The 26,541-nt window shown below is 52.7% G+C and overlaps 1 protein-coding gene across 1 annotated transcript in view; it reads left to right on the forward strand.

The window, feature by feature from the left end:
- Positions 1-24,755, forward strand: part of CMIP (c-Maf inducing protein) — a 237,096-nt gene extending 212,341 nt beyond the window's left edge. The window contains exons 11-21 of the mRNA XM_081030396.1: positions 6,806-6,871; positions 8,140-8,166; positions 8,462-8,510; positions 11,011-11,118; positions 13,687-13,803; positions 15,387-15,527; positions 16,273-16,320; positions 17,430-17,576; positions 18,432-18,537; positions 19,955-20,025; positions 22,821-24,755. Coding sequence (XP_080886522.1) covers positions 6,806-6,871; positions 8,140-8,166; positions 8,462-8,510; positions 11,011-11,118; positions 13,687-13,803; positions 15,387-15,527; positions 16,273-16,320; positions 17,430-17,576; positions 18,432-18,537; positions 19,955-20,025; positions 22,821-22,874 — 934 coding nt within the window. The 3' untranslated portion in view covers positions 22,875-24,755. The remainder of the gene's footprint in view (positions 1-6,805; positions 6,872-8,139; positions 8,167-8,461; positions 8,511-11,010; positions 11,119-13,686; positions 13,804-15,386; positions 15,528-16,272; positions 16,321-17,429; positions 17,577-18,431; positions 18,538-19,954; positions 20,026-22,820) is intronic.
- The last annotated feature ends 1,786 nt before the right edge of the window (positions 24,756-26,541 follow it).

The following is a 26,541-nucleotide window of genomic DNA, read 5'->3' on the forward strand; positions in this document are numbered from 1 at the left end:
TGTCTCTGTTGTACACTGTGCAGAATTTGTTCCATGTCTATCATGAATGAGTTGCTGCCTGGAATGCACTCAGGGTCCAGAGGGGTGGAGGCAACCTGCCGGTGCCTGGTGAGCTGGTGAATTGGTCTGGGAGGTGCCCAGGGCTACCCCCGTGCTCTAAAAGTAGGGCTTGTGGTGTCTGTGAAGTTGAACACGTGTGTGCGCATGCACGTGCACACACACACCTCTGCACACACACCTTACACAAACACCTGGGACTCTCAGGCCTCCTGCCGGCTCGGCCCTGACTCATATTTCTCATTAAGCACTAAGGGTTTGAGTTTCATCATGCAGTTCACACACATTTTTTTTTTCCTTCTTCACAAACACACTCATGAATGAGGACTCTGTTCTTCCTGACCTGCTTCCAGACCTCCTGCCTGCCTGTATCACCCAGCTGCCAGGGAGTGGGTGGGGGTCGGAGGCCCGGTCAGGCGCTGCCTTCTGGGAGCCAGCGGTGTTCGCATCGATGCTCAGAGCAGTACCTCGCAGCCCGCTCAGAGGTTTCCTTAAAGCAGGGTTGATACTTCCACAAGCCTCGGTTACCTTGGGGAGCTCAAAACACAATTTGGGCCTGATAACTTCTTTTCCTGTCAACTTTCCTTCTTCATCTCTGTTGGCTGCTTGGGTCACTGGCACACTGGATGGCCTAGGATATGTTGGATCCCCCAAAACCCCAGCAGCTCAAAGTGCTCCAGTGCGTGATACACAGGAAACAGCAGATTCAGAGCCAGGACGCTGGGCTCAGGGGCCACAGATACCAGTATTAGCTGGTGACCTTGGATGAGTTACTTGTCTCCTCTGAGTCAGAGCTACTTCTGGGCATTAGAGTGAGATGGAGGGCGAGGCCCTGGGTGCCTTGCAGATGTAGACACCAGGCAAATGGGAGTTACTACACTTCCTGATTACATTTGTCTTTCCTCTATTTTAAGACACCGTTGAGAGTACAATGCATCGTAGATTTAATAGCCAACACTTGGAGAGGGGGAAAAAACAACATAGCATTTAAAGCACACTCAGATGGCAAGAAGCATGCATCTTGGAATTTAGGAAATGCGACAGTATGACAGTCTGCTGTGTAATTAATTGTGTGTAGCGTTTTTGGCTCCTCTTGCCCTTAGTTTTCTTGTCTGTAAAACGGGTGCGTTTCTTAGAGGGCTGCTGTGATAATTCAGTGACGTTGTTCCCAGGCTGGCCCACTGCTGTGATCAACCGGACTGCTAAATGAGAGTTACGTGTAAAGAATGAAAACACAGAGGCTCTAGTGTGGAATTTGGGGGTCTGAGAAGGGTATTGTGTGGGGCCACGGAAGCCAGGCTTAGTGCCTTGGCCCAGCTGGCCAACTCTGTTTGTCAGAGCAGGCACTGCTGGTCCCCGAGTGTGGGCAGTGCAGCCCACCCCACAGCTGGGGGCCCTGAGAGGCGCAGGTCCCTGATCCAGCGCATTCCCATAGGAAGGTCCACACATCTTTAGCGTTTAACACCTCTGAAAAGGAATGTAAGCCACAAAAAGTTCCCTGGAGACCCTTGAAAGGGAATACTTATTCCCAACACAGGTCAAGGTTGACGCTGAAAATATCACCCTGTGAGGCCCAGGCTGGGTGGTCCAATGGAAAGAATGTGGACTTGGCTGCTGGACAGAGTAGGTTCGGGCCTGTAGTGGTTTGGAGTCCTGCTCTTAACCTGCTGGGCACCTGTGTGTGATTCATGCCTTTTTAAAGTCCATCTATTTACGTATTCCTTTATGGACGTTCACTGTGCACTAGGCTGGGCCAGGCTCCGCTAAATGCTGGGAGTCCCAACTGATACCCCGTTCTCAGTCCTTCTGAGTAGCACCAGTTGCTAAAAGCAGTGACATCACTCGCCCAGTGGGGTGGAGTGTGAGAAGCTGCTGGCACACGTGAGACCACGGGCAAGGGGACGCTCTTCTGTCCAGGAAGAGGAAAGAGCAGTCATTGTGAGGGAGAGGTGGGCACAGCCACTCCTTTCTGATCAGGTCCAGCCTGGCTACATGTTATTTTTGCAAACACCTGGATTTTAAAAGAGGCCTGATGGGCTGAAAATCAGCTGGAAGGCCTTTAGAGAAAATGCAGACGGACATGGGGCTATCCCAATGACTGGAAGCCCCAGGAGGAGACCTAGGAAACGTCATACGTCACTCGGGACAGCCCTACTGAGTGAAGACCCACTGCAGCCAGCTGCTGCAGCTCCATTGAGAAGAAACACCAGGAGTTTGGTGCAGAGAATGGGGATTGGCTGGCTGGAAACTCCATCAGACAAAGAATGGCTGAAATAGCCTCCAACAGGCTAAGAGATGGAGAGGGAGGCTGGAAGCATTGGTGGGGCAGGGCCAAGTTGGTGAGCATCGTTGGGGAGTCTGACGAGGCGCTGGGAGTGGGTGGACTGGGCCCCAGTCAGCATTCTCTGTTCCTCCCTCGGTCCTCTGGCCACAGACACGACCGCTGCCAATCATTCCTCAAGGTCAGCTCTCCCTCCGCTGGCCACTGTCTTCCCAGTGGGACTTGGGGTCAGGAGCTGGATGCCTGGAGGGGAGTGAGTGGAAGGACCACCTCCTCGGTTGGGAGTCCACTGGCTTGGGAGTCGGCCAGATTGGGGTCCCAACTCCATCCCCAGGATTTAACTGTACGATTTTAGACAATAACCCCACCTCTCTGAGCCCGGGTTTCCCAGCTGTGAAATACGGATAATGATCCCTCTCGATGCATTCTGGTTCTCAGGGCTGCCTTGATATTAAATGAATCCGTGTGTCACAGTACCTGCATTTGTCACAGCACCTGGCACCCCGTGGCCTTGTGGCAAGGACAGGTGCTCTTATCTCCACCGTTAGCATCTTCGTGTACGGGCTTCTGGCAAGGCTTTTAGGTGATACCTGCAGAGCAGCATAAATCATATGTGTATGTCTGTGTGTCTGTATGTATTCGAGTAGATGGATTGACTTCTTTGGAAATTTTCACATGCAAATTCCTGGAGTGTGAGGTCACTATAGAAACTGGAAGTTCCCTGGAGCATTTGAGGCCGGCGGATTCTCTATGCAGTCCTGGGAGCTCCCCGATGGGATGATGGGGCAGGTAGAGAGAGGGAGAATTTGCCTAGGTCCCCTGCCTCAGACCTCATGGCCACTCATTTCTCGCCTGGGATTTTAATCCCTGGGCCAGCTGGTTTGCTTTTTGAGGGAGCAGATATTTCTAAATGTGTGTGCATGGCAGGAGCAAAGCAGGATGAAATGTCCGCAGTGCAGCCTTCTTTTCCTTTCTGAGCATTGGAGGGCTGTATTGGCACTTCTCTCAGTCTTCTAAAAATGCCAGTGGATTTCCCACTGGTCTCTCAGACCTCAGCTCACCCCCACTCCCGGACCCCCTTTGAGGACCCCATGAGCTCACCCCAGGGAACCACCACATTTGTTCCCTGGGCTGTGGCCCCAAGATTGCTGGGGTTCAGGTTGGGTTCTGTATACATGGAGCCATTGAAGTGAGGCCTGCCTGGCCTCGGCCAGTGTGCTGGGGACATCTGGCTTTTCAGAGGCTCCCGTAGCCCACCTACGTCAAGCTACTGCATCAGCTACTATTCACTGGGCTATACCCCAGATTCCATGAATCAAGAAGAAATGGTGTGCTGGGAGGAAGCGTCTGTTCACAATTCCACCGAGTGTGTGTTGTGTCTCTTCCAGACCAAGGCGGCTGACCAAAGTCCTCAGAACTGCCTCTCCATTTCCCATGTCCACCCCATTACCTGCCCAGCTGGTCCCTGGTGTTATACACCTACACCCCGGAAGCAAAAGGGAACCTTGGTCATCTGGGTTCTAAGTTGCTCATGTACTTATAGAGCCTAGGTCAAGTCCAACTTCTCCCCTCATTAGCTCTGTGACTTTTGGCAGGTGTCCTGACCTCTCTGGGCCTCCATTTCTCATCTATAAATGGAGGTTCCAGAGCCAGCCCGACCCCCTTAATGTGAGGGTTAAATGTTTGGTGCTTGAAACCTGAAGCTCATTGGAGGTCCTCAGGATGCTTAAGGCCTCACCTGAGCCCAGAGAAGGCCCGACTGACTTTTCTCCGTCCTGAGGGTGAGTGATCAGGCCTCGTAGACTGGCCTGCTGCTCTCCCTCCCATCCTTGGGGCTGGTGTTGCTCGCCAGGTGCTCTGCTGACCCTCGCCTCACCCCTTGGGCCTGGCCACCCAGCCTCTGCCCAGCATACCCTCTGCACACCCCCAGAGTGGTCAGACTAGACGTTTGCAGCAGGGCCAGAGCCAACCTCAGACTTGGAGCTGGGCTGGGCCTAGGTGAGGAGGGAAGTCTGTCTGCCTCTTGTTCTTTCTTTACGTGCATGTCCGCACGCTTGGTCCTCTGTGAGTCGCCATAGTGGAGCCGACAGGAGGCTGAGCTCCAGGCTGGGCCTCAGGACACTGTGCCTCTACCATCCATGCGCAGCACAGAGCATGTGCCCATCCTTGGGCACTGGGGTCCACGCACCTGGCTGGGAATCCTTGCTCTGCTGAGATGGGTCGCTGAGGTGGTTGGGGCCTTACCCTCTCACCCGTAAAGCAGGTGTGATTCTCTCTCTTCCCTGGGTGCCTGTTCTAAGGATTAAGTAAGTTCATGGCCAGTGCATAGCCTAGTAAATGCTTAGTAAACCTCAGCCAGTACGCTGTAGAACTTAGCTCAGGGCACCAGGCTTTTCTGGGAATTCTTTTCTACATGTCCGGTGTTTTGAGTCTTTCCTCAGAACCTTTCAGGGTGTGAGCTGGATTCTGACGGCTGTCACTTTATCACTATATATTTGGAGGAAGATAGGGTGGGAAAACTCTGACCCAGGGGTTATCTATCTAAGCAGTGCATTGTTGGTGGGAACAAATAATGGTTCTAGGAGTGAGAAGATCTTACTCTTTTTTGGTATAAAGCATAGGTAGACATACAGCACATAAACATATGCAGTGTATTGGGAGAACAATTAGGAAGAAATGTCGAGAAAGCTTGGGGCAGTGGGCACAGGGGCACTAGATAATTAAAAAAAAAAAAGAGGTTGAGGAACACTGAATGCTAAACGTAAAGGAGTCCTGGGGCCACAGGACCAAGAATCAGGTGTGTGAGTATTATCTGGGACATGTGTGAATGCTCCCGAGCCTGGTGAAGGCCTCTCTGTCCACAGGCTCAGTTGCTGCCATGCCCCTCAGATTCTTTCCCCTTCTCTTGACCCTCCTGGCTTCTCAGAGGGCAGTTGGCAGAGGAATTCGTTTCTTTAAGAAGCTGTGCTAGTGGGAGGTGGGGAGCAGCCTGCTGGCTCCACAGTGGTCTCCAGACGCTGTTGGTTCCCTTGTGGTGACCTCTTGGGGGCTAAGCTCTGCTGTCACCTCAGCCAGTTACCTAACCACTCCCCGCCTGTAATATGGACTCACGTTGGGCATGGGGCCGACTCCATGAGTGAGCCGGTCCTGACACACGGTGCAGCTGTCATTATCCTTCATGCTAATCTCGTGGCTGTTATCGCATAAATGGGACGTGACCCTCCTCTGCCTGGTCTCACCTAAGACCTCAGCTGCAGTCAGGCAGGCAAGAGCCAGGGGTCTGGCATCATTCAGACAAGCCTGGATTCAATTTCTCATCAGCCACTGCTGTGTTAGCTCAAGCAGTTAGCTTCTCTGAGCCTCGGTTTCCTCATCTGTCAAGCGAGGCTTCTCATCATCATCATCATATATAGTAATTATATATCAATTATAGAAACATACAAAATAATTTATAATTATAATCATAATCTTTATTTTAAAGAGTAAATGAACAGATGCAGTGCGTGTACAATGTGTTGACAAAATCGTATCTGCTGTTTTTTCATTATTATTATTATTATTATTACCACCATTGGTGTTAATACTGCCATTAACAGTGACTGTAAGAAAAAAAATGTTACCTGGACACAAGACTAGAAGTATCTGATAAATCAGGAGGGTTAAGCTACAAATAAACAGCCTATAATTTTTATTTTTTATGAATCAGTCTGTATACATTTGCTCCTCAGTTCTGGTCAATCAAAGATGAGAATGGCTTTGCGTTCCCAACCTACACCCCTGTATTAGTCAGACAGGGTGGCTTAAACAACAGAAGTTTATTTTCTCGCAGTTCTGGAGGCTGGAACGCTGAAATTGAGGTGCGGGCAGAATCCGTTTCCTCTGAGGCCTCTCTCCTTGGCTTGCCGATGGCCATCTTCTCCCTGTGTCCTCACGTGGTCTTCCCTCTGTGTCTGTCCTAATCTCCTCTTGTAAGGACCGTGGTCAGCTTGGCGTAGGGCCACCCCGATGACCTCACTTTATCTCAGTCACCTTTTTAAAGGCCCTCTCTCCAAATACAGTCACATTCTAAGGTGCTAGGGCCTAGGACTTCATCATATGAATTTGAGGGAGGGGCATTTCAGCCCATAAACCTCCCCCCATCAAGTTCCACAGACGGAAGGAACAGTAGCCTGGGTTCAGTGGCCAGGAAGGATGAGGTTCCTGGGAATTGGACTGCCAGCCCCATCAGTTGCCATAAGGAAGTCTCTGGACAGGTTCTTCTGTCTGTTCGGCCTCCCAGCCATGCTGCACACACACACATACCAGCTTCTTGTCCTCCCAGAGTCTTGGAAGCTGAGGTGGTTAGAGCAGAGTTGGTGCCACAAGAGTCTCCACCAGACTCTTGCCCCGTCTTTCCCATCCGTGACAGCATGCTGTAAACCTTTCCTCGTCTAGACCACACCTAACCATCACCCCTTCTCGTTCTAGGTCAGACTATGACGACTGGAGACCGTCTCTGGCCAGCTTGCTTCAACCCATTCCATTCCCCAAAGAGTAAGTCTCACACATGTCTCTGACCTACGAGAAAAACCTGTTGTCCACCAAGGCCTTAACAGGGGGAGCAGTCATGTTCCAGGATATACCAAGTTACCCCTGGGGACATCATGAGCAGAAGTGGGAGGTGGAAATTTTGGTTCTCAGCTGCAGGATCCCAGGGGAGGCGTACCCCCCAAAAACAAACAAAAACAAACTGAGCTGAGAATGCAAACAAAGCCATCCGCACAGTGCATTCACGCCATAAAGTTAAGAGATTTCTATTATGCATCAGATGGAAACAGGAGTACTTACCTCTACTCTCTCTGAGGCCGTGGTAAAAATCAAAAGATAATGCTTGTGGAATTGCTTTATATGTCAGACAGCGATGTGCTGAAAGCTCTTTTATGTCCATTATGATTATTAGGTCACGCTCTACAGCGAGTTGGCCAGAAATGGACCCTCTGTCTCTCTCTTGCCAGCCCTTATCCCGATATTGAATTTATCACAGGAAAATAGGGAGAAAACTGCCTGGTGAATAAAAAATGGCCCAAGGAGAAATGTTGTCTCAAGAACCAGGGCCTAAAATGCCTCCAGGTCTCTGTTTTGATAGATGTGAAAAAGCCAGGCCTCGGGAGACAGCTAGGGCTCTCTCAGGAGCCGATTAACGAGCCTGTGTTTGTGAAATGTGGCTCTCCAGGGGGGATATTACACTCAGTAATTGCCCCATTTGCTGGCTTTGGCCTGTCCCTGGAGCCCCCAGGAGTTGAGACCGGAGAAATCTGACTCCTGAGAGCTGCTACCGTCTCCACGAGCAGTGGCGTCATTGGCTACAGCCACTGTCCCCACAGCCCTGGGGACACACTTGACAGTGGGCCCATGATGCAATTCGCTTGGAGAATTGTCCCTGATTGCCACCCTGATATATGGCTTTAATTAGTACGGCCTCACCTTAATTGTGGAACAATTAACAAACACACCTGGGTCCCTGGTGCCCACATGCAGACACACACTCACTCACATACAGCTCGGCTAGCACGCTCCTGTTTACAGGTATGGGACCTGGGAGTAGTTTAGGGGTGTGGGGCTCAGTCTGTTCACTCATCAAAGGAGGGCTTTGTTTTGCAGCTTCAAGTAGGGACAAAATGTCGGTGTTTTCCATTTTCAACTCCCTCTTCATCCTTTGAGGCAGACATAACACCTCACCATCCCCAAGGAAGATCTCTGGATCATTGTGCCGTTTGCAAAATGCCCTGCTAACTGCACTTTTCCCTTTGTTTTTGTTACAGAGCTCTCGCACATGAGAAGTTCACCAAGTGAGTATTTGGGCAACGCCCTTGTTACCTTCTCCTGGTACGAATGCCCTCTGTTCTGAGGTCGTCCCCAGTGGCCAGCCCTCCTTCCGGCCCATTCTCATGTCATGTGCATTCTGGGAGGCGGTGATGGCTCCTCTGGGAGGTTCTGCAACACACGTCCAGACCTGTCCAGGCATTTCTTCATCCTGCCCACTCAGCCAGGCTCCCTGCCCCTTCCTGCCCTCTCCTCAGCCCCCAGCCCTGGTCCACCCAAGCCAGGACCCTGGGAATGACTGCTGCCACTTCTCTTTTTCAGGGAATTGAAGTACGTGATTCAGAGGTTTGCTGAAGACCCGAGACAAGAGGTGAGGCCTCTCTTTCTCCTCACGAGCCCACTGTCAGTGCTCCAGCAGGACGCACACGGGCCTCTCCGAGCCTTCTGTGGCTCTGTCAGAGCCTCCTCGTCACCCACGGGCATTCAGAACAGTTTACAAAGGCTCCTTGCCTTATGCATAAACACAGCCCCCGCCCGGGTGTCTCAGCCCTGCCGTGATGTCAGGGTCTTACTGTAAACTCAGGCTACCCAGAGGTGGTTTCCCACTGCCTGGCAGGTTCTCCTCAGATCGCAGGCCTTGATTTGGGGCAGGCTGGTACATGGGCCCCCATCCAGCTCTGAAACTGCGTTGGCTCCTCTGTGGTCCTGCCGTTGTGAGAAATGGAGGGAAGAAATCTGAGCTGGGTTTCATTTCCATTCTGTCCCTCGGACAGCTGGGCTTCAGGGGTTCAGGGGGAGGGCAGTCTTCCACCTGGAGCCTGTGTGTGTGAGCAAGGACACAGAAGGGGCTGGGAACCCCCACAGCCCTTGTCTTTCCATTGCATCAGTGTAACAATTTTATTAGGTACTCACCCTGTGTCAGGCACGTGCTGTTCTCATTTAATCCTCACAACCCTATAAGTAGGTTCTAGTATTACCCCCATTCTACTGCAGAATCATCCTCCTTTTAGAGTAGAAAAAACTGATTTAATTATACCCCCAAGGTCACACAACTGGTACATGGCTGAGGCAGGATTCGAACTCAGGGCGGGGCTCCAGAGCCTATGCAGTACTCAGCTTTGCAGTATGAACCCTGGGCCAGGAAGGGCTGCAGAGAAAGCTGGATGCGGCCTTGCCCTGAATAGCTCAGGCCCCATCTTCTCTGTGCATGTGGATACCAGGATGTGAAGGGGTCTGGCTCTGGGGGCCAGGGGGCAGCACCCACGACACGTACCCCAGCAGTGATAGGATAAGGGTGGGCAGAGGGGGAGCAAGTTCTTCTCAGTGCAGCCAGAACATATTCTCTTCAGGCCACACCGTGAAACTTAGTTCTAGGAGGGTCTGGTTCTAATGCACCCTTGATTCTAAACCCAGTTCCAAAAGCAGTCCTCAGGCACGACCGACCAAAGCAGAACAGCAGATGGGGAGCTTTTAACCGGTTGGTGCCAGTGCTGATCCCCGTTGTTCTTAGGGTTCTCAGAATTCTCCTGCAAAGTGAGCCTTTATTTCAAACACAAACTTTGAAGAATAAAAGTGGTACCAGCTGCTGCACAGAGCAGAGAGGCAGAGCCAAGTGCTGGGAGGGAAATTTCCAAGTGAGGGTAAAATGCGGAGGCCCAGGGAGCTGGTGAGAGCGGAGCCCCTGCCCAAGCAGGCCCCTCGCCCCCCTCTCCTGTTGGCCAGAGTTGTTCTCTTATAAATTCTTTGCTGTATTTGTTGAATAGGGTTCCAGCCTCTTGATTCCTTATTTCTTTGAAGTTGATAAAGTTAACATTTGATACTCCCCCGACTCAGAGGCAAAATCAAAGGTCCACCGCCTGTGTTTTCTGTTTACGTGTGTGGGTTGTGATCAATTGAGTATCTCTGAGTAAGTGGACTCTTGGCAGCAGATTGTCCTTTACTCCTGAAGGAAATGATGGGACACTTCTCTCAGCTTTCCTCTGAGGACGGGGAACAAAGGCCTTTGTCTGTCTGTCTCTGTCTCTCTCTCTCTGCAATTACAGCGGTGGCTGGGGTGGATGTGGAATTCCTCCCAAATGTGCACACACACGTTTGCACACATGCACACCCATGCCCAACCACACTGGGAAGGGGCTTGAGAGCCACAGAGAGAGCTGTGCTTTGGGCACTGAAATTGCTCCTCACTCTGGACAGAGATTCAGAAGGAGGTGCAGATGGGATCTACTGAGGGGGTGGGTGGGAGAGAGAGAAAGATGAGAAGGACAGAGATCCAGTGAGGGGAATCGTGCCCTCCAGGCGGAAGTCGGAAACTCTGGGCGGGAAGAAGGCAGGCCCCAGGAATGAGGGTCAGTTATGGGAGGAGCAGAAACCCAAGGAGTAGAGGGGCAGAGGTTCAGAGAGAAAGGAGGGCAGGTGAAGATTAGAGAGAGAGGAGTTAGAGACACAGAGAGGGAGAGACAGAGACCCAGACAGAAAAGAGAAAAAAGAAATGCCCCACACCCCCCGCAAAAGAGCACAAGAGAAATGGGGGATTGTCTGAGCAATGGCTTCAACCTCTCTCCCTCCCGATTCGGCCGCAGTTTTGCTTTATTTATTGAGGGTAACCAAGCTGGGCCTGGCCCTCCATCCCACAGAGATGGCAGGAGTCCCCCAGTTTATGGATACTGCAGTTTTTTCCAAAAGGCCCTCCATGGAATTTAGTGAAGGCTGTGGAGGGGAGCAGAGGGTGTTGCTGGACTAAACAAAGTTAAACATGTTTCTTCACTGCGGGACTTGCCTGAACCTTTCATGTGTGTGTGTGTAGATTACTGGTCACTGTATTATGGCTGGGTCTGCGAGGCACTGACCGATGGACCTTTTCCTCCATGCAGGTCCACTCGTGCCTGCTGAGCGTGCGGGCTGGCAAGGATGGCTGGTTTCAGCTGTACAGCCCTGGAGGGGTGGCTTGCGATGATGACGGGGAGCTGTTCGCCAGCATGGTACGTAGGGCAGGGACTCCTGAACTGGAGCTGCGGGCGGGCACTGGGGTCATGTCTCCTGACAGTGAGAGACCTACCTCTGGCCTCTGTGGCCAGCCCAGGAGTTTCCAGGCTAAAATGGTGCTGATGGTGAAGATGGCAATGATGACAACCACGGTGTCACTTTCTCGCTTCTTACCTGAGCAGGTCCTTAGCCAGGGGCTTGCAATTCTGTTCTCACTCAGTCTCACTCAGCAGTGTGAGGAGGTGACACTGTTACCCCATTTTACAGACAAGGAGGCTGAAGACCAAGGTGCTGGCTCCCCAAGATCACACAGTTCATCGTAGTGGCCACATTAAGTCCAAGGGCGTGAGTGCTTAATGCCCACGGGGATTCTGGGAGGCACTGCAGGTCCACCAGCTCATCTCCTCCTCACAGTGAGAAGCCAAGGTCAGGGTGACCATCCCACCTTTGGAGATGAGAGATGTGAGTTCACGAAACTAAGAGCGGCACCCATGGTGACTTCCGGCTCTTTTTTTGTGCTGGACACCCGTGCCAAACACTTCTCATGTACTGTCTCTTACCCTTCACGGCCTCCCTGTCCCTTAACTGCACCCGTGTGGAAACAGGCTCAGAGAGGTTCAGTGGCTCGCTTGAGGTCACACAGGCCTTCATCCTCCTAGTCTCTCCCTTGACCAAGCCCCCGCTGTCCAGAGCTGGCCCCTCCTTCCTGTGGCAGAGTGTCCGTCTCCTGAAATGAGTACAGACTCCCTTCCCCCAAGACAGAGGCTCCCTCCAGGTGGCCAGTCATCTCAGCAATCCCGCTGGTTGACAAAACCAGCTTGGTTTCGCCATCACGCCTCTTCCTAAGCCTGAGAAGCAAGAGTGTCAGCCAGACCTAGTTCAGATCGCAGCCCTGCTGCATGCTAGCTTGACGACCTTGAGCTGGTAACCTGCCTCTCTGTGCCTCAGTTTCCTCGTCTGTAAAACAGGGATTGTAGTACTGGCTTCTCGGGGTTACTATGGTAATTACTGTGATGATAGATGCAAGGCACCCAGCCAGGCCTGAGCACATAGTCAGTACTCGGAAGTGATGGCTGTGGTTATTCTCATCTCTGCTGGGCAGCTGTTCCGCGTGGTGAGTGGCTCATAAAGCTCTCCACAGTGAACTTAGCAGCGATGTTTCTGCTATGACGACACATCCAGGTGCTGCCTCTGGAACCTTTCTTGAAAGGGACTTATTTTTAGGTCCTTTTTCTTACGCACTTGCTCTCCGTTCCTTGCATGCTGCCTGATGAGTCCCTTTTGAATGCCCTGTACATCCTGGAAGTGCCAACCCTGCCTGCACCACCTCTCTTTCACCTCTCTCGGGGGCTCCTCTGATGTCACAGCTTCCCATGGCAACATCCAGTGGTGCCCCCACCCCTTAATGTGAGAGACCTCTCAGGGAGCTGGCAGCTTCCTAGCCTAAGAGAATGCATTTGTGTGCCAGAGTTGTTAATGATGGAGCAGAAAAAAATATACATGGGAAGGAAGGAAGCAAGCAGCCCCTGGGACAGCAACTCATCGTTTCCATGGAGATGCATAGCGAGGAAGAGGTTCCCTCGATTAGGCTGCTATTTCCACAGTGGGAGGGCATTTGCTATTGTGTGCAGTCAGGGAGAGAGCAAGCAAGGTGTTGGGGCCCCCCAGCCCTGTTGGTTGGTGACCCCTGCCCTTAGGTCCCGTCTCCAGATATAAATATACATGGCAAGGAAGAAGCACAGTTGCTTAATGGTTGCCCCACATCTCACCCAGGATGGAGCAGAATTTGCCAGTTCTTGTCTTTCTGGGGCAGGTGATCACAGAATACCTTCGGAGCTCACAGAGGGCTCTGGGAAGGGGAGGCAGGGCTCCATACTGTTGCATTCCGTGTGAGTCTGTCTGGGCCTGTACACCCTGCGCAAGCACTGCCCGGAAGTTTCCACCAGGTTCAACTGTGCTGAACAGAGTCCCAAAGGGAGTGGGGAGGGGGCCTGTGTGTGTGTGTGTGTGTGTGTGTGTGTGTGTGTGTGTGTGTTGTGGCAAAGGTGCAGTAGTATATGCATAACATAAATTTACCATCATAACCATTTTAAGTGCACAGTTTAGTGGCATTAAGTACATTCACATTGTTGTGCAGCCATCACCACTGTGTCTCCAGAACTTTTTCATCTTCCCAAACTAAAACTGTCCCCACTGAACACTGAACTCTGCCCCCCACCTCCAGCCCAGTCCTGGCACCCGCCATTCTACTTTCTGTCTCTGAATCTGACTGCTCCAGGCCCCTCCCATGAGTTGAATCCTACAGGATTCGTCCTTTTGTGACTGGCACACTTAGCATGATGTCCTCGAGGTTCGTCCACAGGGGATCATGTGTCAGGGAGGGGTCTTCTAAATATCCTGGGGGTGCTGGTGATCATGCCTGATCTCAGTGTCCACGTAGGGCATGGGATGGGTCTGATCAACATCTTCTGGTTTCCCAAACCTTCCACACACGGGACGCAGGCACCACAGGCCACAGCCCCACAGCGGTCACTGTCCTTCACCTGGCTTATCTCTCTTCCCAGGTGCACATCCTCATGGGCTCCTGTTACAAGACCAAAAAATTCCTGCTCTCCTTGGCGGAAAACAAGCTGGGACCCTGCATGCTCCTGGCGCTGAGGGGCAACCAGACCATGGTGGAGGTAAGGAGCTGGCCCGAGTCCCCAACAAGGCTGCTGGTTCACCCGGTCCTTCATCCTTGGTGATTGAGCACTGAGTCCAGAGCTGTTGCAGGAGCTGGGGACACAGCAGTAGCAAAGCGGGTGCAGTCCCAGCCCTCTTGAGCTTAGCAAGCACGAGGTGTTTGTCAAACAATTTATTGACTGCACTTACGGTCTGTGTCATCCAAGGGCTCAGGGAATGTTTCTGTTTCGTTTGTCTACTTCTGCGTAACAGACCACCCTAAATGGGGGCTTCAACCATAATATCCATTTATTTTGCTCATGGGCCTTGGGGTGACCAGTTGTCACTCTGGATCTCTCATGGGTTCACAGTCAGACGCAGGCTGGGCTGGGTCATCTCCAAGGTGTCTTCATTCAACCACTGGAGGCTGGACCAGCTGGGGTGCCCAAGCCTCTCCATACAGCAGCTTGGGGTAGTGGCGTTCCCACTCCCCAAGGAGCCCGCATGCACCTGCCCCCAATCACTCATGTCTCCTCTACCTGCTGTTCTCTAACTCCCCACAGTGTACCCAGAACCACTGTCCAAACAAAGGCCAGCCTGAAGCCTCATTGCTGTCCCTAACTTAGCCTCAGAAGTTAGGCAACGCCCGCTCTGCCACTTCTGCCCACTAGGTTTCAGTCCCTAAGGCTGGCCCATAGTCAAGGGGCAGGTGTTAGACCTCACTTCTTAGTGGGAAGAGAGTCAAACCACTGGCTTCCCATGCAAGTGGCAGGAACTTGAGGGGCCGAGGAGAAGTTAGTGAGAGGCAGGAGCGGAGTCTTCTAGAGGGCTGTGGGGACGGCAGCAGGAAGAGGCTTTGCAGAAAAACAGGGAGCAGGCCACAGCACCAGAATATAGTGAGTCCGGGGGCGAGAGGCTCAGGAGTGGGCAGACATGTGTGAAGAGCCTACTAGGTGCCCGAAAGTCCTGGTGAGGAGCTTGGAGTTTAGTCCAAGTGCTCGTCCTGAGTGCCTTGTGCTGAGACTTGGGGGGAAGAGTGGAGAAGAGGGGGTGTTGGTGTGAGGGCCTGTCCAGGCAGGCTCTCCTGGGTGCGTGAAAAGTCACAGGAAAGGGGACCCCTGGCAGGAGGGGAAGGAAAGGAGAGTGCGCATGTGCAGCTGCCTGAGGCCCTCCCGGAGGTGGTGTGGTGCACACTTCCCCAGGCTCCAGTTCAGTTCAGAGAGCATGTCTGAGCGCCTGCTGTGTGCCAGACACCTGGCGAAGAACCAGGGATAGAAAGAGGTGTCTTATCTTTGGGCCTGGCATGCATTGTTCCCACACGCATTTACCAAGAACTGCTGTGCGCTCAGCTGGGCGTACATGAATGTTCCCATTGTACAGATGGGAAGCTGGGGTAGGTGATTTGCCCAGTGTCACACAGCCAGAAATGCAGAGGCGGGGCTGCAGATTTTCAAAATAAGACCCCTGGGGTGCACGTATTTCACCTATAGACCACCTTTCCGGGGCATGTGGGGCTTTGGGAGGGGCTGTTTGGCTCTCTGCCCCTTCCAGGGGAAGCCCCACGTGGAGTTGCAGCCGGTGACTCACCTCCCGCTCTCTGCAGATCCTGTGCTTGATGCTGGAATACAACATCATCGACAACAATGACACCCAGCTGCAGATCATCTCAACTCTGGAGAGCAGCGGCGTGGGGAAGCGCATGTACGAGCAGCTTTGCAACCGGCAGCGGGAGCTGAAGGAGCTGGTGAGCCCACGGCCAGGCTGGCCAGAGAGCGTGGTGGGGGGCAGCGGGGCAACCATTGCACCTGTGGGGCCTCTAGCTCATGCCATCCCCCTCTAGCTCCAAAGAGGTCCAGATAAGTACGTGCCACTTTCCAGATCATCAAAAAGTCACGGAGAGGTGAAGTCAGTGCCCTGAAGAAGTCACAGCTTATTCAGCTCCTGACCGGGACTTCATCCTGTCCCACTCCCAGAGCCATGCGTGGCCATCACTGTGTGTGTCCACACTCCCATTTCAGTGCATGGGGGCTCAACTACCAAATGCCGGCACCTGCACCTCTGGGCCAGAGAGGGGCAGCACAGGAGGGACAAAAGTGGTGAGGAATGCACAGGCCCTGTTCTCCTGGAGCAGCCCTCAACCAATGACTAATGGGGGAGGCTGTGTAAACACTCCGGCTCCCATAGCTCTGACACATGACTCCTCCATTTGTCAGAAGCCCACAGTGGTAGCTGGGTTGACAACACCCCCTTCTACCAGTGGCCTTTCGTCTTCTCCACTACCCTGCTGGTGATTCTTGGGATCACGTCTTAAATAAACTGCCTGTGCTTCAAACCTTGCCTCACGGTCTACCCCTGAGGTCAAGGCCACGACGTTGCCTTCTACCACTAAGAAATGAAAATGGCACCATGAGTGGTGTTTACAGAAGCGGGGTGCAGGGAGGAAACTCAGGGAGAAGAACGCATCTTAATCAGCCTGGTTTCTGTTGCAGCAAAGGAAAGGCGGGCCCACCAGGCTAACACTGCCCTCCAAGTCCACAGTGAGTTGGTTTTGTTCTCTCGGCGGGGCCAGGTGGAGGGAAGAAGGTGGGTTGGTCCTCCCTGCCGGGGAATGGCAGGCAGTGTCTGTGGAAGGGGGTGGGGGAGGTGAGCAAGGACCCCATAGTACTAGACGGGCCAGCTTCTCTAGGAAAAAACTGGGTTGCAGGAAACCAAACATTATGACAAAGATTGATATTAATGTTATCGATTATTATTAATAATAGTGGTTGATAATAGCTAATATACACTGAGCATTTATGTGTCATTAGTTCATTTTATCTTTGCACAACCTGTGAGGTTGGTGCCTCTTACCATCCCCATTTTGCAAGGATCTTAGTTCCTTGTACCTGCTACTTCAGTATCCTTGGCACGTGGCTCTCATCTCATGGTCCAGAAAAGGCTACTCAAGCTCCATCCATGTTGTCTCCATTCCAGCCAGTAGGAAGAAGGAAGAGGCAAAGATGAACATGAAAGGACCTTTAAGGACCTTCATGGAAGTTCTGCTTGACACATATACTTGTAGACCATTATCCGGATTTAGTACATGGCCACGCTGAGCTGAGAAATTAGCCTTAATTCAGGGCAGCCAGGTGGCAGCTAAAACTCAAGAATTCTGTTACTAAGAGAGAAGGAACAATTGATATTACCCTCAACAACTTCATAGTCTAGGGTCAAATATTCACTGACCTCCACAGTCCTGAGAGTTGAGGGGGGGCCTCAGTGTTCCCACGTGGGAAATGGGCACAGGCTGCTGCCTAGGAAAGTGAGATGTGTCTTTAGACACACACACACACACGCATGCACGCACGCCTATGGGAGGGACATGGCCTTGGAACACCCCAGTTGGTGACTCAGGGTGTGAGTCACAGCACTGAAGGCTTTTTCCTCCGCCCAACAGCTGCCACTCACAGGGACAGCCCCTCCCTCCCTGACCCCCGTCTTGGCCTAACCCACCAAGTCATGCTGTCACCTCAGTTCCTAGAGATTTGCTGTCCCCAACAACAGCTCACTGTGGGGCAAGGGAAAGGAAGTGGGAAGTCTCAGGGTCTTCGGGAGCTCCCTGCAGCCCCAGGCAGCCCTATGACCCCAACTGCCGGTCTGTTTGCAGGACGCAGACTTGGCTCGTTTGCTGAGCTCTGGCTCCTTCGGAAACCTGGAGAACCTCAGTTTGGCCTTCACCAATGTAACCAGTGCCTGCGCTGAGCACCTCATCAAACTGCCTTCTCTCAAGCAGCTGAACCTGTGGTCCACTCAGGTACGTACATACTGCTCACCTTGCGCCCTGCTCACTGTCCCCGTCTCCTCCCTCTGCCCCTTACACCTTCCTCCCCCATCCCCCTCCTCCCTGCTCCCTACATTCCTCCCTGCGCTCTTCTCCCTGCCCCTTCACACACTGTTTCATGCACCCTCCTCCTTGGCTGGCCTTTCTGTCCAGAGCCCCTGGGCCCAGTCACTTGATTACCACACCCCCTGCCAGGCTGAGCACCCACTTCCTGGAGGCCGCATGAGGCTCAGGGCAGGGACATGCCAGGCAAAGTCTTAGAGGCACTGAGGCAAAGCCGAGAGGCAGAGCTGCAAGTGGTTGTGGGCCTCTTTGCTGTAATAATGACCACGGCATACCAATCCTTGCTGCACGTGCCAGGTATCGATGGAGTTGTCCAGCACTTAGATCAGCGCATGTGGTCTCCACTCCACACCTGTGAAGCGTAGCCCTCACCATTCCAAAGTTGTACAGACACCAGGTGTTCCCAGTAGCCTGCCTTCCAGGCCCAACTCTCCCCTCCGTATCCCACTGTCCCACCTGGGGAAAGGCGACCTCAGCTTCAGCTCAGAGCCCTCCTTGACAGACAGCAAACCTGACTCAGGGAGGGCACCCATGTGCTGCTGGCAGGAGCTGAATTGGAATCCAGGTCAGGAGAGGCATTTGAGTCTTTGGAGAGGAGTGAGAACAGCCCTGACCCTGAGGCTGGGAGGGCGGACCATGGGCCTCAGAGCCAGGCTTTGTCCCCATGCCCTTCTTCCACCTCTGCCTCAGCCTCGGGGTCATGTCCCAGGGTGCCCTGGGGGGCTAGAATCAGTCTGCAGGGCTGAGAGGTTCTGTGCCCCACAGTTTGGAGACGCCGGCCTGCGCCTCCTCTCGGAACACCTCACCATGCTCCAGGTGCTGAACCTGTGCGAGACGCCTGTCACCGATGCTGGCCTTCTGGCCCTCAGCTGTGAGTACTGAGGGGCAGCCGGGTGGGTGAGGGCCCCCTTTTTCCTTCCTTCCTTCCTTCCTTCCTTCCTTCCTTCCTTCCTTCCTTCCTTCCTTCCTTCCTTCCTTCCTTCCTTCAACTTGTCACCATGCACTTGGAGAAATTCAATTACTGAACAAGTGTTTATTGAGTACCTACTATGTGCCAGGCACCGTTCTAGGCACTAGGAACAAAACAGGGGGGAAATATCCCTGCCCTCATGGAACTTAAATTCTAGAGGAGAAAGAAAAAAATGAGTAAGACCCAGCCCATACCCTCCTGATGCTGTCATAGCCCCTGACGGGCCAAGTTCAAGGAAAATGCTCCAGTGCTACTGTGCTCCCCTAACCACCTGAGCCATCACCTGGGAGCTGGTGAGACACACACATTCTCAGGTCCTGCCCCAGACCTGCCAGCTCAGAAACTGCATTTAAAAAAATGCCTGGGTGATTCTTGGCACATCAAAGTTTGAGAAGCACTACGCTAATAGAAGGAGCCACACAGTACTCAAGGAATCTGGAAATGACAATTCCTGAACCCAACCCTAATCTACTGAATGGAAATCCTGGGTGATATGGATCCTGGGAATCTGCATTTCCCGTTTCAGACCCATTGGTTTAGATGGGAGGCCCCATGCCTCAGCTGAGAGGAATCAAGGCGAGCTTCCCGGGGAGATGATGGGATTGGGGTGCGAAAGATGGATACGTAGTAGTTAGCCAAGGGCCCAGCATGCTGGGTAGTGGCCCTGCCTCCTACAAGGTTGTTGGCAAATTGGGATGGCTTGGGAGGGGGTGGGGGCAGGTGACAGGGTTAATGGAAAGCAAAGAGGAATAGCCACTTCTCTGCAAACGACACATTGTCACTGGCGTCACACAGTGTGGGTGGGGCCCTGGGTAATAATGCAGATTCCTGGGCCCGGCTCCAGGCCCTCACCCAGCGTCTCCGGAAGTGGGACAGGACATTCATGTATTTGACAGGCTCCCTGAGCAACTCTTGATGCAAACTAAAGTTTGAGGCCTGCTTGTGAGAAGCCGAGAGCTTGAATCTGCTTCCGGGGTTCCCTCCAGGGTAGGGCCAGGCCCGTTCCATTAGGGCTGATCTGGGGTGTGGCACTCGAGCTCTGGGAACATCTGGTCCAGTCAGTAGAGGAACATGATAGAAGGGCCAGAAGGGATGGAGGCTCAGAGGGCAAGGAGAGAACTGGGGCCCAGTTCAGAGCAGAACATGCCTGAAATCGACTTTCTGTACCAAGCGGCCCCATGGCTGGGCCTCCACCTCCTCATCTGAACAGGGACCTCGGCATCTGTGATCACTCCCGGAGCTTGACCATCCCATCCCTGCAGCTGCCCCTCGTGGGACCTCACTGACCTAATGACTGTGTCTGTCTGTCCTTGTACAGCCATGAAGAGTCTCTGCAGTTTAAACATGAACAGCACCAAGCTCTCGGCTGACACCTATGAAGATCTGAAGGTAATTCCTTCCTTCCCTCTTTCCTCTCTCCCTCACTTCTTCCTCCCTTCCTCATCCCTCCCTGCTTCCAGCCAGCATCTAGATACTGGTGCTTTGTTCTCTTGGAGCTTATTCTCCACCAGGAAAGGCTATTACACCAGCAGACAAGCCAGTAAAGAAAGGAATGGCTGGTTGAAAAGAGTGATAAAGAGGAAGCCAGCAGGGAATTGATGGATTGGAAATAGGGAGGGCCTGTTTGGAATGGGATGATCAAGAGTGGTCTCTTTCAAGTAAAGGCCACACATAAGCTGAGACCCAAGAGTTAAGCCAAGAACGCAAAGGGCAAAAGGAAGAGCACAGTCAAAGGTCCTGAGGCCGAAAGGGTTGCAAGAAATGACTTTGTAGCAAATGTGACTCGAAAGTGAGAGAGTAGACTGGGGCAGACTGAATAAGCCCTGGTAAGTTGTAGAAGGATTCTGGATACCATGTTTCCCCGAAAATAAGACCTCACCAGAAAATAAGCCCTAGCATGATTTTTCAGGATGACATCCCCTGAACATAAGCCCTAATGCGTCTTTTGGAGCAAAAATTAATATGAGACCCGGTCTTATTTTCAGGGAAACACGGTATCATCCAAGTTCAGTAGAAAGCTTCAGAGGCTCTAAGTAGGATAGTGAGTTATGTTTTCAAAAGCTTTTTCTGGTCATTACATGGAAACTAGATTTTTTGAGGGGGAATAGAAGCAGGGAGAATGTCTACAGGGCTGGTGTAATCACACAGTCAAGAGACTAGACTGGCAGCCTGGGCAGGGTTGGCAAGGTGAAACTGGGGAAAGAAAGAAGATCGGAGTGCTGGAAGGCAGGCATATTCTGTTTGTGAAAACGCACGTCTCTGGGGAGTTGGAGGGGCTGGGCCTTTAGCAACATCCTGCCTCCCCGTCATCCTGGGCTCGGTACTGGCTGCCCCAGAAAGAGTGGTCAGGGCTGCTGAGAGCCAGCACACAGGGAAGGCAGGGCTGGACCTGGAAGTACAGATGTGCCCTGAGAGCACTGGCACCTGTGTGCCCTGCAGGCTCCTTCCCCCAGCAGCTCCTGTCCAAGGCCTACACTCAGCAGGGCCCCCTGTCCGCTCCCACCTCCAGCTCAGCCAAACTTGCAGCCCAGGGCTTGCTCACTGTCCAAGCCTCCAGATGCCTTCAGAGTACCTACTGTGTGCCAGGCCCAGGCTGGAGATGGGAACGCTGAGGTGCTGCTGGCTAACCCGTGGCCAAGAGGAAACCCGGCTAACAGGCAGCATAAGGCTCAGGAACCAGCAGGGAGGGGACAGCCAGCTTCAGTCACTGGGGCAGAAGAGCCTTCACAAAAGGAGGTCTTGAGAAGTGAGTTTGCCAGGCAGGTTGGAAGAGAGAACCATCCACAGGGTCTGGAGGGGCATGAAGAGAGAGGTGGCAGGGGTACAGGACAGGCCAGGGCAGGGTGCCCACCACAGGGTACAGACCTCAGCACTGTCAGCCTCACTCAGACACTTGTCAAGAATGCTGATCGAGGGCCTCCCAGACCTCTTCGATGCAAACGGGCATTTGAACCCCACCCCCAAGGATTCTGTGCACGTGAAACCGAGAAGCACTGTGCTAGAGTATCCCTGAGTTCAGAGTGCCAAAGGTCTAACCGCTATCGAGGCCAAGCTGGAAAGGAGCTGTAGTAAGCCGCTGTGCAGAAGTCACTTTCAGTAGGTGTTTTATTTTCACACATTCGGGAAACACGTGGTGCCAACTTGATGATGCTCTCCGGTGACGGCCAGCCTCGTGTTGTGGAGCCTTGGGCAGACTGGAGACGGCCGCCTGGGGGAGTCCAGAGCACGCTGCACAGTCTAGCCAGATCAGCTCATTTTTCAAGAGAACCTGGAAATCTAGTTTCTTCTGTGCAATCTCCTAATTTCGAAAGGTTGACTTAAATATTTGTTACGCAGCTGCACTGCTGACTGCAGGCCCCAGTTTGTAACCTCTGCCTGGGCAGTGGGGAGCCATTGAGGGTTGTGGAGCACAGGACAGAAGCAATGAGGAATTGTGTGTGTGTGTGTGTGTGTGTGTGCATTAAAAGATTGCACTGGCCAGTGCACAGGAAAGCTGGGAATTGGGTAAGTAAAGGTACGAGACCAGTCAGCAGCCTCTGTGTGCAGTGCAGGCTTGGTAGGAAAAAAACCAACTGCTTATAAAAGAAGGAAGAGAGGAAGTGTGTCTGGGTGGCCGGGACAGAGGGCAGGAAGCTGCTCTGAAGAACAGCAGGTAGAAGTGGGTGGTGTCTGACGTGGGGGAATCCTGAGAGGGAGGTTTCTCTGCTGACTCCCAGCTCCCGGCAGCTTATGGAGATCCTGCTTCATTCACCTGCCCATTTCTGAGAATGCTGAGGATATAAGCTATAGTGAAAGTGAGACATGCCCTTCCCTGGAGCGCGTGACATTGCGTGGGCCAGGCCACTCTGGGCTCACCATGTATTTGGTAGTTAATCCCTAGCATTGACCCTGGGACTGGACACAGATTCTCTCCACAGATGAGGAAACTGAGGCTCCAGGAGGTTGGGGTGGGGTGTCCAAGGTCATGCATTTGGCAGGAGGATCCGGAGCCCCTCTGAGGCGGGGACATGGAATCCCCAGCAGCCTGCCTTCATTAGCCGTCACCTACTTTCTCTGGAGCCAGGAACACCCCCCCTGCTCTGTGTTCTCTCTGAAGTCACCCAGCTCAGAGCTCCAGGGAGCAGCGAGGTGGGGCGGGCACAGCCAGATTCTGGAAGAGACCGGATCCTTCTTGCTCCCCGCAGGCCAAGCTTCCCAACCTGAAGGAGGTGGACGTCCGCTACACGGAAGCCTGGTGAAGCTCCACTCGGCAGGAAGCAGTTTGCAACCGCAACACACAACTCTTGACTAATAGCCGTAGAGCGGCCAGTCCTGGGGTCCCGCCCCAGTGTCCTGGCTGTGAGATAGATGGGGGAGTCTTTCTGGGGGCAGAGGGTGCTGGGGGAGGGGGTGGGGAGGGGTCCATAAGCACGCCCAGCCCCCGCCTAATTCTCTTAGCTTCATAATGGGACCCTTGACCTGATCTGAAATGGACTTTGTAGTGACCAGAGGAGCATCAGCGGGTCGGGGAGGGCGTGGGTGGGGGGCTGGGGAGGGGGGACCCCTTGTGGATTTTCTTTGCCTTTGTGTTTAATGCCGTGTGGGAAAAGTCAACTCCGATGCCACCATCACTCGACCCCGATGGGCCTCCAGGGCTAGAAGGATGCTTTCTTCCTCAGAAGCTCTCGCTGAGAACCAGCCCTGCCATCGGGACAAGAAGGCCCAGTCCCGTCATTGCACCCGTCCTGTGTCCTCACCATTGCTATGCAAAGTGATTCTTGTTGTACATAAGATTTAACGCGCCTATTTAAGAAATGTTGACAAATTGCGGGTCTGGGACCTGCCTCTTATTTATGAAGTCTTCGACCCGCCCGCCCTCCCTCCCCTCCCGCCTGTCCCCCCTCCACCACCGCCCCTGGCGTGGAGTACTGTATAAACCAGTCAGCTGTCGGGGTAGTGGTAGTATTATTGTTATTTTTTTAAAGGAAAGAAACATACAAAAAAAAAAACTTCCTTGGAAAATTAATTGCTTTTTCGTAATGGATTCTGTATGGTAAAGCTCTCTCCTCCCTTCTGTCTGTCTGTCTGTCTGCCCACCTACCACTGTGCATTTCCCAGATGTCTCCAACTTCCTCACCGGGTAGGGGTCAGGCTGGGGGAGGAGAAGTGGGGTCCCCACATTGTAGTCTTGCTCCTCTAAGGGCCCAGCTTTCTCTCCGCCCCTTTTACACATTTTGAGGGGGACTGCTAACCTGTCCTCCCACCCACCCCTGGAGAAGAGCTGCCCCCGTCTGTCCCCCAGAGAGTCCCATCTCCGGTGACCTCTGCTCTCCCTGTCCCTGACAGACCTCCTGTGCTCCCTGTGGTCTCTTCATGCATGCCGCCTCCTTGCATGGTCTCTTGGGAGAAGAGAGAGACGTCGCCTCCACCAGCCTGACTTCCCTCCCCCGCCATGACGTGACCACTGCAGCACAGACATCCTCTGTCCCCACCCTGCCCCGACGACAAACCAACCTCCATTTCTTTTATAAACAGTCGGCTTTTTCTTAACAAGCCCTCACTGTACAGAACAGCCCCTTTACAGTTTACTTGGGGTCCCCTCTCCCCCAAGCCCCTTTTTCTGTTGGTTTAGCACAAATACTCCCCCTCCAGCACCTCCAGACCTAACCCCCAGTCAATGTAATTGTTTTATATATATATTTAATCTTATTCAATGGAAACCATGCTTTTGTCGTTTTATACTTTGCTAGGTAGACTTTATTATCCCCCAACTATGCCCTCATTTTTTTAAAAAAGGAAAAAAAAAAGAAATTGGGTTTCAGTCTTAATTCATTTTACGTGCCAGGTTTTATTTTGAGTGTGCGTGAGTGTTCCGTTTTGTGTTCTGTTTTCGTTGTTGTTGTTGTTTTCTGTTGTTTGGTTTTATTCTCTCCCCTCCAGTCCCATACTTTACAGCACTCTGGTGCAGGAAGAAGCAGAAGCAAAAAAAAATTTAAAAAAGAAAAAAAAAAGATGAACCGAGACATGCCACCTTTCCCTTCGCACTGTTGCTTTTCCTGATGGTTATACTACTGTCACGTAGCTGTGTTCAGAGATGTGAAATACTTTCAGGCAAAAATAAACTGTAAGTGACTCATTGACATCTGACCCTTCTGTATGGCTTCCCGGGGGCCTTGTGGGGTAAAGGTGGGGCAAGACCTAGGCTGAGAGTTGGGGGCTCACGACAGAGTGCGGACACCCCCCTCAGTACCCAGGGCTTGCCATCCTCTACACTTGACACTGGGGGCCAGGTCGTCCTTTGCGGTGGGGCCGCCCTGGGCATCATGAGATGTGGAGCAGCAGCCCTGGCCTCCACCTGCTAGATGCCAGGAGCACCCGTCCCCCAGTGGTAACAACCAAAAATGTCTCCAGATGTTGCCCACTGTCCCCACAGGACAAAATCACCCCCAAGGGAGAACCCCGGCCATCAATCTGGACTGCTGTACAGGACAGCCTCGCGGAAGCTCTACTCCAGAGCTTCTCAGACGAATGTGCCTTCTCTGCACCTGGGGAGTCTCTGGAAAATGCAGATTCTGATTCCTAAGGGCTTGGTGGGCCTGAGAAGCTGCATTTCCTAGGAACTCCAGGCTAGTTCGTGGAACTTAGAACTCTTCAAGTTCAAAAGCCTAGAACTATCTATCCAGCTACCTTCCTCCCCCAGATGTCCCCAAGAGGCAAACAATATGTGCTCAAGAAGAGAATGGGAAATAGAGGACAGGAGAGGCTGGGTCTGTTGGTCAAGGTCACACAGGGTGTAGGGGACCGTGGCAAGCTTAGAACAAGGCATTATGGAAAAATCTCTCCACAGCTGGTTGGTGAATGGGTGGGGCTGGAGCTTGGACCAGGGCAGAGACCATGTGGAGAAACAGATTCAAGAGAAGCTTAGGAGTAAAACTGCAGGACATGGTGATTGGTAGGAAAGGAGGGCCAGCAAGGAGTCAGGGTGACATTCAGTGTCTTGGTTTATTTGCTGAGGCAGTCTGTGAGGGCCTAGGATGAGCGCCTCTGCCAGGCAATAGCCCTCAGTGACAGGCAGGGCTGGTGTGCAAATGCCCAGTCTCTGTCACTCCTCGTGAGGGTGGAGAGCTCTGAGGCTGAGTTCTTACCTGGCTCCTGGAGACCCTCCCTGGGGCTAATCAGCTGCCCACAGGGCTCACCTGCTTGTTAGGACTTCCTGCCCTTTCCCACCTCACTTTCCCAAAGTCCCATTGTGTTTCCTGGGACCACTTCCCACACAAGCTATCTGTGCTGGAATGTTTATCTCAGAGCCTGCTTCTGGGGAAGCCCAAACTAAGACAGTGACTAATCTTATGCTAGGGGACAGAGAGACAGGTTGGAGGGGGAGCCCTTCCGTAATGGATTGGGAAAACCCTGCCAAGGACACTTCAGGGTCACCAGGTATTCCTGCTCTGACCTTAGCAACAGAGGTACCTCCCAGATGAGCTAGAAGGACTGCCCATCAGGGTCCCGAGAATCCGCTTGCACCCATTTTCAGAGGGGGTGGCGACTGATGGAAGCTCTCATTCCTGGTGGGAGTAGGAATTGGTTTGACTGCTTTGAAAAGCGTATCTACTAAACTAAACATCTGCCCAGCCTATCACCCTGCATATCCACTTGGTATATGCTTAAGAGAAATGAGCTCACATGTCCACCAAAAGACAAACAAAAATGTTTATAGCGGCATTATTCATAATAGACAAAAAGTGGAAACAACCCAAAAGTCCACTAACAGGAGAATGAATAAACAAACTGGGGGATAGTCACACAGTGGAACAACGCAAGTGTCTATCAACAGTGACATACTCGTATGATGGAATCCTGCAGAAAAAGAACCGACAAGTGAGCTACACAATGACATCAATTAATTGGATAGACATTACGTGGTGT

This window comes from Rhinolophus hipposideros (assembly GCF_964194185.1).
Source record: "Rhinolophus hipposideros genome assembly, chromosome: 21".
In the NCBI taxonomy this organism is placed as follows: Eukaryota; Metazoa; Chordata; class Mammalia; order Chiroptera; family Rhinolophidae; genus Rhinolophus; species Rhinolophus hipposideros.